Source organism: Garra rufa, chromosome 3 (assembly GCF_049309525.1).
Source record: "Garra rufa chromosome 3, GarRuf1.0, whole genome shotgun sequence".
NCBI classification, from domain to species: domain Eukaryota; kingdom Metazoa; phylum Chordata; class Actinopteri; order Cypriniformes; family Cyprinidae; genus Garra; species Garra rufa.
In genome coordinates, this window is record NC_133363.1 from 58,934,963 (window position 1) to 58,949,962 (window position 15,000).

General features: G+C 43.7%; 2 protein-coding genes across 2 annotated transcripts in view; one reads left to right on the forward strand and one right to left on the reverse strand.

Moving 5' to 3' along the window:
• The window catches only part of LOC141331683 (aryl hydrocarbon receptor nuclear translocator 2-like), a 366,477-nt gene that overhangs the window by 22,775 nt on the left and 328,702 nt on the right, over positions 1 to 15,000 (forward strand). The window lies entirely within an intron of this gene.
• Positions 2,549 to 15,000, reverse strand: part of LOC141332467 (cell migration-inducing and hyaluronan-binding protein-like) — a 48,223-nt gene continuing 35,771 nt past the window's right edge. The window contains exons 6-7 of the mRNA XM_073837602.1: positions 12,511 to 12,720; positions 2,549 to 2,758 (exon numbers count right to left, since the gene is read on the reverse strand). Of these exons, the coding sequence (XP_073693703.1) occupies positions 2,549 to 2,758; positions 12,511 to 12,720 (420 nt within the window). The remainder of the gene's footprint in view (positions 2,759 to 12,510; positions 12,721 to 15,000) is intronic.

Here is a 15,000-nt window from a genome sequence, read left to right on the forward strand (position 1 = left end):
TAAAAAGTATCTGACGCTATGGAAAGCCGTTTTAGCATTAAATACTCTTTGCTATACTAGTATGGCAAGCCGTTTTAGCATTCCATCCTTGTTTATCTTTTATGTTCTAAAACATACCTTCATTATTGTAATTATTGGTGAAAATTGTCGATCCGGAAGCTCACATTGTGTTGAACTATAGATCTGCTATTTTCAGAACTTATAAGTGTCACTACCTAACAGCAAAATACTTACTGACCTACATTAATTTGTTAAAAGACTACCTTTTCCCCTTTTTTTGACTAAAACTAGACTAAAACCTTTTTGACTTTTCGTCGACTAAAACTAGACTAAAACCTTTTTGACTTTTCGTCGACTAAAATTGGACTAAAACTATCACATATAGAAGTGACTAAAATTTGACTAAAACTAAGAAGCATTTTAGTCCAAAAGACTAAGACTAAGACTAAATCTAAGATGGTTGTCAAAAACAACACTGCAATCCATCCATCCATCCATCCATCCATCCATCCATCCATCCATCCATCCATCCATCCATCCATCGTTCTGTCTATCATCCTGTCCATCCATCCATCCATCCATCCATCCATCCATCCATCCATCCATCCATCCATCCATCCATCCATCCATCCATCCATCCATCATCCTGTCCATCTATCCATCTATCTACCTATCCATCTATCTAGGGATGTGATATTAAAATCTTACTGCAATATTTTAATGTGATTTAATCACGTACTGTATGACTAAAGTGGTGATATTACAGGATCCCTGGTGCTCTCTTCCTCTATAATTCAAGAGCTATGAAGCTTTATCCTCTCTACTGACCAAATTTCAATCTAAAGACGTCCGCCGTACATGCAATATATATGAGAGCAATTAGCAATTTAATGCAATGCCCTAATGCTGTGGAAGTCTGTTCATTCCCTATTCTACACAGAACCCGTCTAAATGCACAGAAAGGTGTTTGCACAAAGATAAACATCCATGTGGAGCGGTAAAAGGCATCTGTTGCCTGTTTACGTGTTTTGTGTCGCATTGGCACCGTTTTTAAGATGTGTAACTAGACATCGTTAAAAATGAAAGATTCAATTCCATAAGCATTCACCTCATCCTAGCGCTGCACACATAACCGCACTTCAAAGCAATTCACTTCAAAACTCTGCGGTACAAATTAAACATATTTACTGTCAACACCAAACCCCAGTTTTCCCAACCCAAACAGTTTCGCTGCCAGAGTTTAGCAGGGCTCCTTAATGTGGTGATGTTGTTATTTTAATTAGCAAAGATTATCCGAGGTTCTAAAAATGCGAGTGCATCTTAGGATAAAAATCATTACACAATAATGAGCTCGGGCAGAAACGATCATCAGCGCGACCGCATGTTGTGTTGTTGCTTTCTTAAGAGGAAGCCTTGATTAAAGAATACCAGTGAGAGTGAGAAAACAACTGAAAAAGGGTTTGTTAGAGGAACGAGTCAACAGAATGTAGCTAGCATAATGATCATGGCTGAGGCATCTCTAAACGGTACCAAAAAATTAGAGCTGCATGATCTACTGTGTGACAGCCATATTGCAATTAGTTTGACAAATACTAGAAATGCAATTTAAACAGCAATATGATCATTTAACATTTCATTATGATATAAAAGCAGTAATAAATAAAACATATAACAGATATAAGAACAAAATAAAACAAACAAGGGTCGGTTTATGATGGTCAGAGAGAGCCATTTGGTTGTTTCGTGAGGTTGACTAGTTCATGTATATATTAGTGTTATGTTTATGTATGTTTATGTATATGTTTATATATATAATAATATTTATATGGGTCAAAGACGTTAAGACGTCCACGTCAAAAGAAATTTACAAAAGTGATTTTATGTCCATAGAAAGCACGTTTTAAATGAGTTAAAAAATCTTACTGACAAATGGGCAAAACCTAGGATAGTGGCAAATAAAACAAATGTAGAATTACAACTAATTAGTATTTGGGATGAAAGTTATTCTTCTTTTAATATGTCATAAACTGATTTTTGCTGTAAGCATGCCTGACAAGACTGGTACACTGAATGACATTTTCTGACTTCTGTTAATTAGGGGAAAATCTATGATATTTATTTTTTGGTAAGAAAAACAAAAACAAAAATGCAATTCAATTAAACAGAAAACCTTTTCTTTTTTTTGGAAAAATAACAACAATTTAAAGCAGTATTATACTTATTGATTTTATGCTTAAACCCTTTTGTCTTTGACCCATATATATAGGATTATTATGGTTAACTTAAACTATCAATAATGGTTAATATTATATAAAGTATAACTGTAATAAAAATGTACTAAAAAAAAAAATAATAATAATAAAATGACAAAGGAATAAAAAAAATTACAAAATAAAAGCTTATAATAAAAAAAAAAAAAATCCAAATTTTTAAGACTAAATAGAATTCCGTAGTTCTTTCTTGTGAATTTAGGGGATATCTTCTTGGTTGCTTGAGATACAATCATCCACATCATCCTGTCCATGTTTATCTCTCTTGTCTGTGAGTTTTACCTGCAGTCCTGGCGCGGTTTGGCCACGTATCCAGGATAAGCTCCGTTGGTTATGTCACGGCACATCTTGCTGTCTCTGTCGGAGGGCAGCAGTGTGCTCGCCTTCACCAGCAAACCCAGACAATGGTCAAATGTGTTCCTCTCCTCAGGTCCATCCTCAGTGAAAAAACAGTGTCCTAAAGCGTCATAGCCGACAACATTCTTTACCTACCGGGAAAGTAGGAACATAAGAAGACAGAAGAGGAGGTTTTAGCAATTGTCCTGAGGGCAAATAATGACAACTTCACATAAAAATGAGTGATACCTAATTAAAAAAAACTTAACCCTCTGGTGCTGTTCAGTAATTTTTCACTGAAAAATGTTACATTTTGTTACTTCATCTGAATGGTATGAAATTTTGTAAAGATTTTGGCACTTTGGAAATGAATGGAAAGCAAATTATATCTAAAAGTTTGGAATTGCGCCCAAATAAAATCTTACTGTAAGCACATTTTTTTTAAATATCAACCAAATTTGGAACACAAATTTTAAAATTATTTCTTTGATTTTCCACACAGTTTCAGGCCCTGTCTACACTAGTTTTCAAAAGTTTCAATTTTTGAGGGTTGAAAATGCCAGAGTAGTGTAAATGACAGACATGAAATTTTATTTTCAAGTGGTTAACAGGAAATAAATGGATCATAATTTTTCCATTGAGTACCATAAAATCCCATAAAAATACTAAATATTAAATCAAAACTTTATTGAACTAAAATACAGTACATTCATTTCATAAAAAAAAAAAAAATCAGTAAACCTTGCAGAATCTGCAAAATGTTAATTATTTAATCATTTACATACACCCACTGCTCTTGAGAAAAATCATTCAGGTCTAAAAAATTATTTGTTTTTTTTAAGCATTTTTGTGTATTTAAACCCTTTCCATCAATGACTGTATGATTTTGAGATCCATCTTTTCACACTGAGGACAACTGAGGGACTCAAATGCAACTACTCAAACACTCACAGATGCTTCAGAAAGAAAAACTTTTGAACAGAATAAAGATGTGTATATTTTTTTCTATTTTGTCTAAATATAATATTTTTTTCATTTAGTACTGCCCTTCAGAAGCTACAGGAGATACTTACATGTTTCCCCGAAGACAAAATAAGTCAAATTTACCCTGATCCCCAAATTAAAAAAGTTTTAAGGCTTAATGTATCACGTTTGAACCTTCTGTAATAGTTGCATATGAGTATCACTAGCATCACTAAAAACACAGCTGTGAATCATTCAGGTAACAACACAGTATTAAGAATCAAGTGTTTGTAAACTTTTGAACAGGGACATTTTTATAAATTCAACTATTATTTTCTTACTATTTTTTGTGTGGACTATATGTAAACATTTTTTTTTTTTGTCAAAAATAATCAAATTACTAATAAAAACTCTTATTTTGGTCAAATAATTAATATTTTGCAGATTCTGCAAGGTGTATGTAAACTTTTGCACGTCATGCAAGAAACATACAGATTTGAAAGGAAATTAAGGTGAGCAAACCAAGATAAAATCCTCATAGTTTCTATTCCCTCATGTAATGCTCATGGTAACAACAACTCAACATAAAAATCAGTACAAGATGTTTCCATAAAAGATGTCAAAGCTATCTTCCATTTCCAAACACCTGCTGTGAATACACATTTCTAAAAGCTTCAGGTGAAGCTAAAAATGCTGCACTTTTTGCCACCAAATACAATGCTGATGGAAACATCAACCGCTCAGTGAGAGCTGGCAAACAAACATGGTTTTTGGGACTGAAAGCAATTCCATTAATCCTTTCAAAGAAATAGGTGAATTGTAAACTACCTCAGTGTGCGATACAGCTACCGCTGGGCAGAAGAAAATTTAGCCTTGTTAAACGCATTAGAGGCAACCCTCGTCAAAGAGTTATTCGCGTCGGAGCTCTGAGGTTGGTGTGGCCCCCCTGTTGCCTCCAAAATAAAATCATAGCATGCTATCACGGACGAATAACGCGGCTTCGCTGTACCGTAACCTTTCACCTCGTCTCCTGTGAAGAAAATAAAGCAGCTTACAGCGGCGCTCCCGCATCTTTGAAAAGTGTTTGAACAGCAGCGCCGTGTTTTTTAGAAAAGCCACAGACGGAGTGCTACGCAATATATTGCAGATTCATATTCCTGTTCTGTTGAGCTCTGACAATTCATATTTCATTTAACCCTATAGAGTCAAAAGAAGCCAAGTAATCTTTTCAGCTCTCCTATGATGTAAACAATACTAGATAGTTTCGGTATCTGCAAAACACCTGGATATCATGCAAGTGTGAAACAGAAAGCCTAGTTTGTGAATTACAAGGTTGTGATGACAAGATTTAGTTCCCCTTCAGTCGAATCACTTCGACGTTACATGGGAATTCGCTTAGAATCCAATCATCTCTGAGCCTTATACAAAAGGCCAATGAAAATTGGCGAGTGGCATTTGCATGACGCGCCACGCCCCGTACATACGGGTATAAATAGCGACGTCATGCGCCAGTCAGACAGCTTCTTCGCTTCAGATCCGGTCTGATGTTGAGCTGTTGTCTCTCTACAAGAGCCGATTTTCTTCAAGAAGTTCTTCAAAGAGTTCCTGCTCTCTCTCCTGACGTGTTGCTTACTAAAAGAGATTCTTTTGCAACCGTCAGCGATCTCCTGCGGGCTGCCGTTTTCACGGCCATACAGCCGCTCTGCTTTCCAGCGATAAAAGTCCCGTTGAGTGCACAGCCGCCCCGCGGCTTTTTCCCTGGGCAGACCGGGAGCTAAAAGAGCAATTTCTCGCGGCCGTAAGACGTTCTTTTCAGAATGGCTTTTCGGCCGTGCGCTTCAGGATGCGGTAGTTTCCTCCCTCCTGCGGACGGACATGATCACTGCCTCACGTGTTTGGGGAGTGAGCACGCTGAGGCAGCGTTCATGGATGGTGAATGCATTCATTGCGAATGCATGACCATGACCATGCTGAAGTCCCGCCGCTCGTTCGCGAGGCGGCTCCCCCCGTCTTCCTCCCGCGGTCCGTCGTTAAGCCGCCAATGCTTTTCGGCCACCGCGGCGAGACGCGGGGGGGACTTAACTGTCACCGTGCAGAACGCACCGCCGGCCCAGAAAGCCCTGCGGTCTTCTGTCACACAGCATGGTCCCGTCGAGTTCCCGGAGCAGTACGCTTCCCCGCCCAGCGGGCTGAGCGTCTCCTTCGGTGCTCCTGCGGAGGATGAGATGTCGACCGCAGCATCAGAGGGAGAGTCGTTCGGTGAGGCGGACGCTTCGGCGGCGCGACCCCCTCCAGAGGTGGCCGCTCCGTCTGAGGTGGACGTCGAGCTGTCGACTATGCTTCTCCGGGCCGCCAGGGGGATCGGTTTGGAGGTGCCTCAGGCGCCCCCGGCCGATCCTTCTAGGCTGGATGATTGGTTCCTGGGGAGGGCCCCCGCGGCTCCACCTCGCCCCCCCTCGGTCCCATTCTTCCCGGAGGTGCACGAGGAGCTGACAAGATCTTGGCGGGCCCCTTTTTCATCACGGCCCCGCCCCAGCTCCTCTCCCCTCACCACCCTCGATGGCGGGGCGGCCAGGGGGTATGCAGCGATTCCCCGGGTCGAGCGCGCTGTAGCGGTGCACTTGTGCCCGCGCGGCGCTGCCACCTGGCGGGATCGTCCGCATCTCCCGTCCAGGGCGTGTGAGCGTTCGTCCGCTCTTGCGGGCCGCGTTTATCACGCCGCTGGACAGGCCGCCACCGCCCTGCACGCTATGGCGATCTTACAAGTGTATCAGGCCCAGGCCCTGAAACAGCTGCACGAGGGTGGTCCCGACCAGGGAGTTATGGAAGAACTCCGCGCCGCCACCGACTTCGCCCTACGGGCGACGAAGGTCACGGCGCGTTCCCTTGGTCAGGTGATGTCCACAGCCGTGGTCCAGGAGCGACACCTATGGCTCACTCTGGCCCAGATGGCAGACGTCGACAAGGCTCGCTTTCTTGACGCTCCTGTCTCCCAGAGTGGCCTGTTCGGCGACACTGTCGAGGACTTTGCCCAGCAGTTCTCGGCAGTCCAGAAGCAGAGGGAGGCCATCCAACACATCCTGCCTCGCCGCGAGTCCATCCCGCCGCCGGTGGCTCAGCCTTCCTCCGCTCGTCGCCGAGGGCGCCCCCCCGCGGCCCCCACCAAACCTGCTCCGTCGCCTGCTGAACCCAAGAAGGAGACGGCCCGACGTCGAGCCGGCCGCGGGGGTGGGGCGCCGCCCGCCTCTCAGGGACCTGCAAAGAACACCCGCAAAAGAGCCGCGAAACGTCCCTGACGCGGGCAACCCGGAGGTGGAGAAGTTTGTTCTTCAGGGGACGAGAACATCTACGTCCCCGCTCCCGGTGGAGGGCCGGGGGTTGTTGTGCACTTTAACGCTGCCGCCGGCCCACGGGTCGGCGGTACCCACAACTTCAATAAAAGAGCAATTTCCTTCACCTCCGGGGCCTCGGCCCCGTGTTCCCGTTCCGGGCGGCACCAGGATGCCCTCTCGGAGCCGGACTCGGAGCTGTCTTTCGCCAGCGCGGGAACCTGGGAAGAAGGTAGGCCCTGCTCAGAGCAGCTTGTCTCCCCTTCCTGTTCCCCCCCTAGGCTGCCCCACCACGGTCACGTCGGTCAACGTTCCCTTGACACCCCTGTCGAGGCGCTTGGGGGCCTGGCTTCAGCTCCCCAGCCCCTCGCGGTGGTTGATACGGACGGTACGTCTCGGCTATGCGATTCAGTTCGCCAAAGCTCCGCCCAGGTACAGAGGTGTCCTTCACACTCGTGTCCACTCAGACACCCACGCCGCTGTCCTGCGTGCAGAGGTCGCAGTCCTACTGGCGAAGGATGCGATCGAGCTTGTCCCTCCAGCCGAGATGAGGTCAGGGTTTTACAGTCCCTACTTCATCGTGCCCAAAAAGAGTGGTGGGTTAAGACCCATCCTGGATCTCAGAGTCCTGAATCGGTCCCTTCTCAGGCTGCCGTTCAAGATGCTCACGACGAAGCGCATGCTCACATGCATTCGTCCCCAGGATTGGTTTGCAGCCATCGACCTGAAGGACGCGTACTTCCATGTCTCGATTCTTCCTCGCCACAGGCCCTTTCTTCGGTTTGCGTTCGAGGGTCGAGCATACCAGTACAAAGTTCTCCCATTCGGCCTGTCCCTCTCTCCTCGCGTTTTCACCAAGGTTGCGGAAGCGGCCCTGGCCCCTCTTTGGCTGTCAGGTTTCCGCATCCTCAACTATCTCGACGACTGGCTTCTGTTAGCCCACTCTCGAGAGGTGCTATGCGACCAGAGGGACCTGGTGCTTCAGCACCTCAGCCGCCTGGGCCTTCAGGTCAACCGAGAAAAGAGCAAACTCTCCCCAGTGCAGAGGATCTCTTTTCTCGGTGTGGAGCTGGACTCGGTCTCCATGACAGCCCGTCTCACCAACGAGCGCGCTCAGTCGGTGCTGAGATGTCTAGATTTATTCAGGCACAAGACAGCGGTTCCTCTAAAAACTTTTCAGAGGCTCCTGGGGCATATGGCAGCTGCGGCCGCGGTAACGCCGCTGGGCTTGCTTCATATGAGACCGCTTCAGCACTGGCTACACGACCGAGTCCCGAGACGGGCATGGCACCGTGGCACACTCCGGATTGGCGTTTCCCCGCAGTGTCGCCGCCTGTTCAGCCCGTGGTCAGACCCTGCTTTTCTCCAGGCCGGAGTACCCCTGGGACAGGTGTCCAGGCACATCGTGGTTTACACGGATGCCTCCACCACGGGTTGGGGTGCTGTGTGCAACGGGCAAGCAGCTTCGGGCTCCTGGACAGGACCTCGACTGCAGTGGCACATCAATTGCCTCGAGTTGTTGGCTGTGCTTCTGGCCCTTCGTCGCTTCCGACCGACGTTGCGTCAGAAGCACGTACTTGTGCGTACCGACAGCACTGCGACTGTGGCTTATATCAACCGCCAGGGCGGCCTCCGCTCCCGTCGCATGTCACAACTCGCCCGCCGTCTGCTCCTCTGGAGTCTAACGTGGCTAAAATCGCTACGTGCCATTCACATTCCGGGGGAACTCAACCGTGCAGCCGATCAGCTCTCACGGCAGTCCACCCTCCCTGGAGAATGGCGACTCCACCCCGAGACAGTCCAGCTGATTTGGAGGCATTTCGGGGAGGCCCAGATAGATCTGTTTGCCTCCCCCGAATCCTCCCACTGCCAGCAGTTCTTCTCCCTCAACGAGGTATCCCTCGGCAGGGACGCTCTGGCCCACAGCTGGCCTCCGGGGCCCAAGTACGCCTTTCCCCCAGTGAGCCTCCTTGCACAGACCCTGTGCAAGATCAGGGAGGACGAGGAGCAGGTTCTCCTGGTCGCCCCATACTGGCCTGCCAGGACCTGGTTCCCAGAACTCATTTCCCTCGCGGCAGCCCCTCCCTGGAAAATCCCCTTGAGGAAGGACCTTCTTTCTCAGGGGATGGGCACTATTTGGCACCCACGTCCCGATCTATGGAACTTGCACGTCTGGCTCCTGGACGGGACGCTTCAGACCTCGCCGGCCTTCCACAGGCCGTGGTAGAAACCATCACTCAGTCCCGAGCCCCCTCTACAAGGCAGGCGTACGCACTGAGGTGGGGTCTATTCGTCGACTGGTGTTCCTCACGAGAACAGGACCCACAGAGATGCACGATTGCAGTAGTGCTTTCCTTCCTGCAAGAGAAGTTGGAGCGCAGGCTGTCCCCTTCGACTCTCAAAGTGTATGTCGCCGCTATTGCCGCACATCACGATGCAGTGGATGGATCATCCCTAGGTAAGCACCCTCTGGTCGTGAGATTCCTCAGAGGCGCTAGGAGGATCAATCCTCCCAGACCGCGCCTCGTACCCTCTTGGGACCTCTCCGTCGCCCTCCAGGGCCTGCGGGGACCTCCCTTCGAGCCCCTCGCCTCAGTTGAGCTTAAGTTTCTGTCATTGAAGACAGCGCTCCTGACTGCGTTGGCCTCCATCAAGAGGGTGGGGGATCTGCAAGCTTTCTCTGTCGACGAAGCGTGCCTGGAGTTCGGGCCCGGCGATTCTCACGTCATCCTGAGACCCCGGCCCGGCTATGTGCCCAAGGTTCCCACCACGCCTTTCCGCGATCAGGTGGTGAACCTGCAAGCTCTGCCCTTGGAGGAGGCAGACCCAGCTATAGCATCGTTGTGTCCAGTCCGTGCTCTGCGCACCTACGTAGACCGCACTCGGCACTTCAGACGCACCGAGCAGCTCTTTGTTTGCTTCGGAGGTCAGCAGAAAGGGAATGCTGTCTCCAAACAGAGGTTGGCGCATTGGGTGGTAGAAGCCATCTCCCTGTCTTACTTATATCAGGGAGAGCCTTGCCCCTTAGGCTTGCATGCCCACTCCACACGGAGTGTTGCATCTTCCTACGCGTTGGCACATGGCGCCTCATTAGCGGACATCTGCAGAGCTGCCGGCTGGGCGACACCAAATACCTTTGCCAGGTTTTACAACCTTCGCTTAGAGGCCGTCTCTTCCCGAGTTCTGACAGGTGACCGGGAGGACGGCTAGTGTCGGCTTGCTGCGCCATTCCCACGTGGATCCGTGCGCTATCTCCCAGTTTGTTCCCTCCGGCGAACCTGGGTCCTCCATGCCCCTCAGTCCGGGCTAGACGCGGAGTAGCTCTTGACTGTGCTCCTGCCGGGTCTCCTTCGCCCCGCAGGTTGTGGCTATTTTTCTCTATATTTTTCCAGGGGTCAACCAGAAGGCCTCTGTTTCCCTCGTATATCCCTAAAACCCCCTTATGGATATATTGAATTTCTTACTTTCACATGGACAGAATTCATGTCTCCGCCCCCCCAACCCCTGCTTCAGTTTCTGGCATCCCTGGGGACCCCCCTTCTCGGGCCCCAGGGCGTTGGGAAGGTTACGTTAACGTCCGCCTGTTGACACGTCCGCCTGCCGGCACGTGGTCGTTGCGTAACGCGGCGCAGGGACGTGGCTTGTTCCATAGGGTCAGTTCCCATGTAACGTCGAAGTGATTCGACTGAAGGGGAACGTCTAGGTTACGTAGGTAACCCTCGTTCCCTGAAGGAGGGAACGGAGACGTTACATCCCCTGCCACGTCCCTGTCGTCGCGCTGACGCCGGCTCATCCCGGCTCCTCAGCGAAGAACCTGTCTGACTGGCGCATGACGTCGCTATTTATACCCGTATGTACGGGGCGTGGCGCGTCATGCAAATGCCACTCGCCAATTTTCATTGGCCTTTTGTATAAGGCTCAGAGATGATTGGATTCTAAGCGAATTCCCATGTAACGTCTCCGTTCCCTCCTTCAGGGAACGAGGGTTACCTACGTAACCTAGACGTTTCCTGAGTAGCATTTGTCCCATTCCTAAAGCTTCAATTTGAGTCTTTCCAAAGTGCAAAGAGGCGTGGTCTGTCAATCAAAATCAGACAGATGATTGACAGCTAGAGATCACTAAGAATAGAGAAGCAGCTACTGCAGGAAGGCATTCAGCCATATTGAGGTTTTAGATAGACTTCATCTTCTCAGGCTTTCTGCTTTTAACCTTATTCTTAATCTACTTGTTAATTTATTTTTCTTACCTCATTGGCTTTTTTTCATAAAAACCTATTTTGCATTTGTTAGACAAAGGAAAAAAACGTAATTAAAAATCTATTTTCTAAAAATCCCGCAAGTCTTATTATCTTGTTAGTTTTATTCTTTTCAAGTAAATCTTGTTTTAAGGATTTTAGATATTTATATTAAATCACAATTTTCAAATGTAGCTTCTTGTGTCAGTTTATTTTGTTTTAAGTATTTTTAGATACTCATACAAAATAAACGTTACAATTCAAATTTGATTCTCAAAAACAAATGTATGATTTCAGAATAGTTTTATAAAAAATGTAAATAAAAGAATAAAAATAAAGATGTTGTTAAAATGAGACTTCCAGTAAATTTATCTTGATTTAATGATTGTTAGATATTTATACCAAATAATAAAAAAGGAAAATTTAAATTTGCTTCTCAAGTTAATGTTGTTATAGAGTTTTTTAGATATTTATACACAATACATTTTTTTAAATGTGCTTATCATGTAGATATATTTTGCTTTAAGGATTTTTAGATATTTATACAAGATTAATAAAATGTCAAATTTGCTTTTCATGTAAATTGATCTTGTTTTAAGAATGTTTTGATATTTATAATAAATATTTGTTAGGGAAATGTGTTTTTGTGTAGTGCTGGGCAATAGTAGTGTGTATATTTATACACACACATGCATGTATATATTTGTTTATATTTATATATTAAATATATTTATATACAATATAAATTACATGAATACAAATATGTAAATATTTTCAAAATATATACTGTATGTGTGTGTCTTTATATATACATAATAAATATACACAGTACACACACATATATTATATACACAAAAACTTTTATTTTGGATGCGATTAATCGTGATTAATTGTTTGAACACAAATAATTCATAGACAATTATTGTGTATTGGTCCTCTAGATGTATTGTAAGATTTTAACCTGTCTTAATCTACCTTTACAGGTATTTACTATTTATTTTTCAAACTTCATTAGCAAATACTTTTTTTAATTCCTAGTTAACCTCACTACATTTTGCATTTGTTTAGCTTCATTTAAAAACTAAGGGAAAAACCATTTGTCAAGTGGTTTTGAAACACTTAATTCAAGACACACTGTCTGAAAAGTTTTATCTTCTAATTAAATTTTACTTCATAAATAATTTTATTGTGTTATGCTTCATTATTTTTTTCTATTTTGGTTCTATAGCAACGCTGTGTGAAAATTGAGGGAACGATTCCATTCTATCAAAATTAAGAAGTAAAGATTCTATTTTATTAATCTCGCAGCAGAGATTCATTATGGATGTCTTCAAGCACACATACAGTAACCTGTGTGTGTGTGTGTGTCAAACTTACCAGCAGCCCATTGGTGCCATGGACGGTGACGCATCGGGAGAAGGTGTGATGAATGGACAGGTCTTTCACGTAAGTTGGCGGGTCGTAGCCTCCCTTCTCATCCACGTCCCCGTTCATATGGAAGTGGACAGGGTAGTGACCCATAGACTGCTGCCCCATGTGCTTAAGCTCCACCCCTTCCACGTGTACTGCAAGGAAACCTCGCTCCGCCTGAAGAAAAAAACAGAAGAGATGAGAAAATAAGAATCTTTTGTGCTTTAGTGGTGCTATTTACGGTTTTTAATAATATTTAATATTCTGTCTTCGCTGCAAAAAAATATTTATTTATATGTATTTGGACTTTATCTCAAAATTCTGGCTTTTTCTAACAATTTTGAAAAAAAAAAAAGCTGTAAACTCAGAATTCTGTGAAAAAAAGTCAAACAATGCTGCTCTTACACTACACATGTTCTCAGGCAGTAAAAAAAATACATTGCAAAACAAAGAGGACTGACAAGACAGAGCAGGTTACTTCTGGTATGAAACAAGGTCTCAGCTTTAAAATGTTGTAATTTTTTTTAAGAAATTCAAGCAATAAATACTGTTTTGTGTCTCTTTAAAGTGTCGTGACAGATCACTGTATTGCCTTATTTGATCAAGCGACACGTGAACCGAATGTCTTTTCTTATTTGTGACCCTGGACCACAAAACCAGTCATAAGGTTAAATTTGACAAAACTGAGATTTATACATCATATGAAAGCTCAATAAATAAGCTTTCTATTGATGTATGGTTTGTTAGGATAGGACAATATTTGACTGAGATACATCTATTTGAAATCAGAAATCTGAGGATGCAAAAAAATCAAAAAGACTGAGAAAATCACCTTTAAAGTTGTCCAAATTAGGTTCTTAACAATGCATATTACAAATCAAAAATTACATTTTGATATGTTTGCAGTAGGTATTTTACAAAAAATATTCATGGAACATGAATTTAACTTAATTTCTTAATGATTTTTGGCATAAAATAAAAATAAAAATTTTTGACCCATGCAATGTATTTTTGGCTATTGCTACAAGTATACCCCAGCGACTTAAGACTGGTTTTGTGGTCCAGGGTCACATTTACTTAAAGCACTATTGACACTATTGTCCTATTTAATATTTTAAGTTGCTTTAAATCAACCTGCATTGTTAAAAGCATTGCTGTATTAATAAATGTGACTGACTGATTGATAAAGCACAAAATAAACATTAATGAACATCAGAACATATCTTAATTCAACCGTGGAAAGAGGCCAATACATAACATAACATTTCAAGTTTAAGTCCACTGAAGTTAATCTAATCTCCTGCCTTGTTTGTTTGTCAGACAAAATGGTAGATTCGGTGTTATGATTGGTCAGATTGCCTATCAATAAATTGTTTTATGATGTTTTTAACTCAGAATTGCAAGAAAGAAAGACAGAATTGTGAGATAAAAAGTTGCAACCACTTTTTTATTCATTTATTTTAAACTTAAATCATAAAAGTACTTCACCGTAAAAAAATTTTTTTTTGTAAATTAATAGCAAGTTACTGGAGTAAGTTTGGAATATGGAATCTGAGGGTGCAAAAAAAACAAATTAATTCTTGTCCAAATGAAGTTCTTAGCAATGCATTTTACTAATCAGATATTATGTTTTGATATATTCACGGTAGAAAATTGACAAAATATCTTCAGGGAACATCGTTAGGATCTTTACTTAATATCCTAATGATTTTTGGCATTAAAGAAAAATTTATAATTTTGACCTATACAAATGTATTTTTGGTTATTGCTACAAATATACTTGTGCTACTTAAGACTTTTTTTTTGGTTTTGTGGTCCAGGGTCACATATTTACTATCAATTTCTACACCTTTTTTTATTTTCTCAGTGTTTTAAGTAAATATTTTTGGTAAAATTGCTTTGGCTGACAAGAAAGTTTCAGAATCTTTGAAACAAAGAACAAAATATTTCATTTTATTAATTTAGCAGCAGATACTCATTTCTGACATTTCTGACATTAATGGACAATGATATTAATATCCTAGTTGAGTCATTTAATCACAAGGGGTCACAGGGTTTATACAAGTGGTGCTCCTTAATATGGAAATTCAAAATCTAAAACTCAAGAATTTAGATGAAAGTACATCAAAAGTGAGAAATGTAAATATCTTCACCCTTTCAGAATAAGACTTGAGACGTGCAAGGCAGTCTATGTGTGAATATATGCACAGGCGGGAAGTAAGGTGTCAGCTAGATTGATTTCCTCTTCTCTCGTTCTCGCACGTCTGGCGAAATGTTCGCTTTCGGATTTCACGGCTGGCTTTTTTGTGACCTACATCAGATCGTTTCAAGTCAAAGGACGTGACATATGTTGCACGTCGTACTGACGCGATGCAGAAGAATGCAAGTGAAAGTAAGATGATTTGACGTTTCCCAGGGGAAGGTGGCAAACTTTGGCTCCAATTAATGTCTTTCATC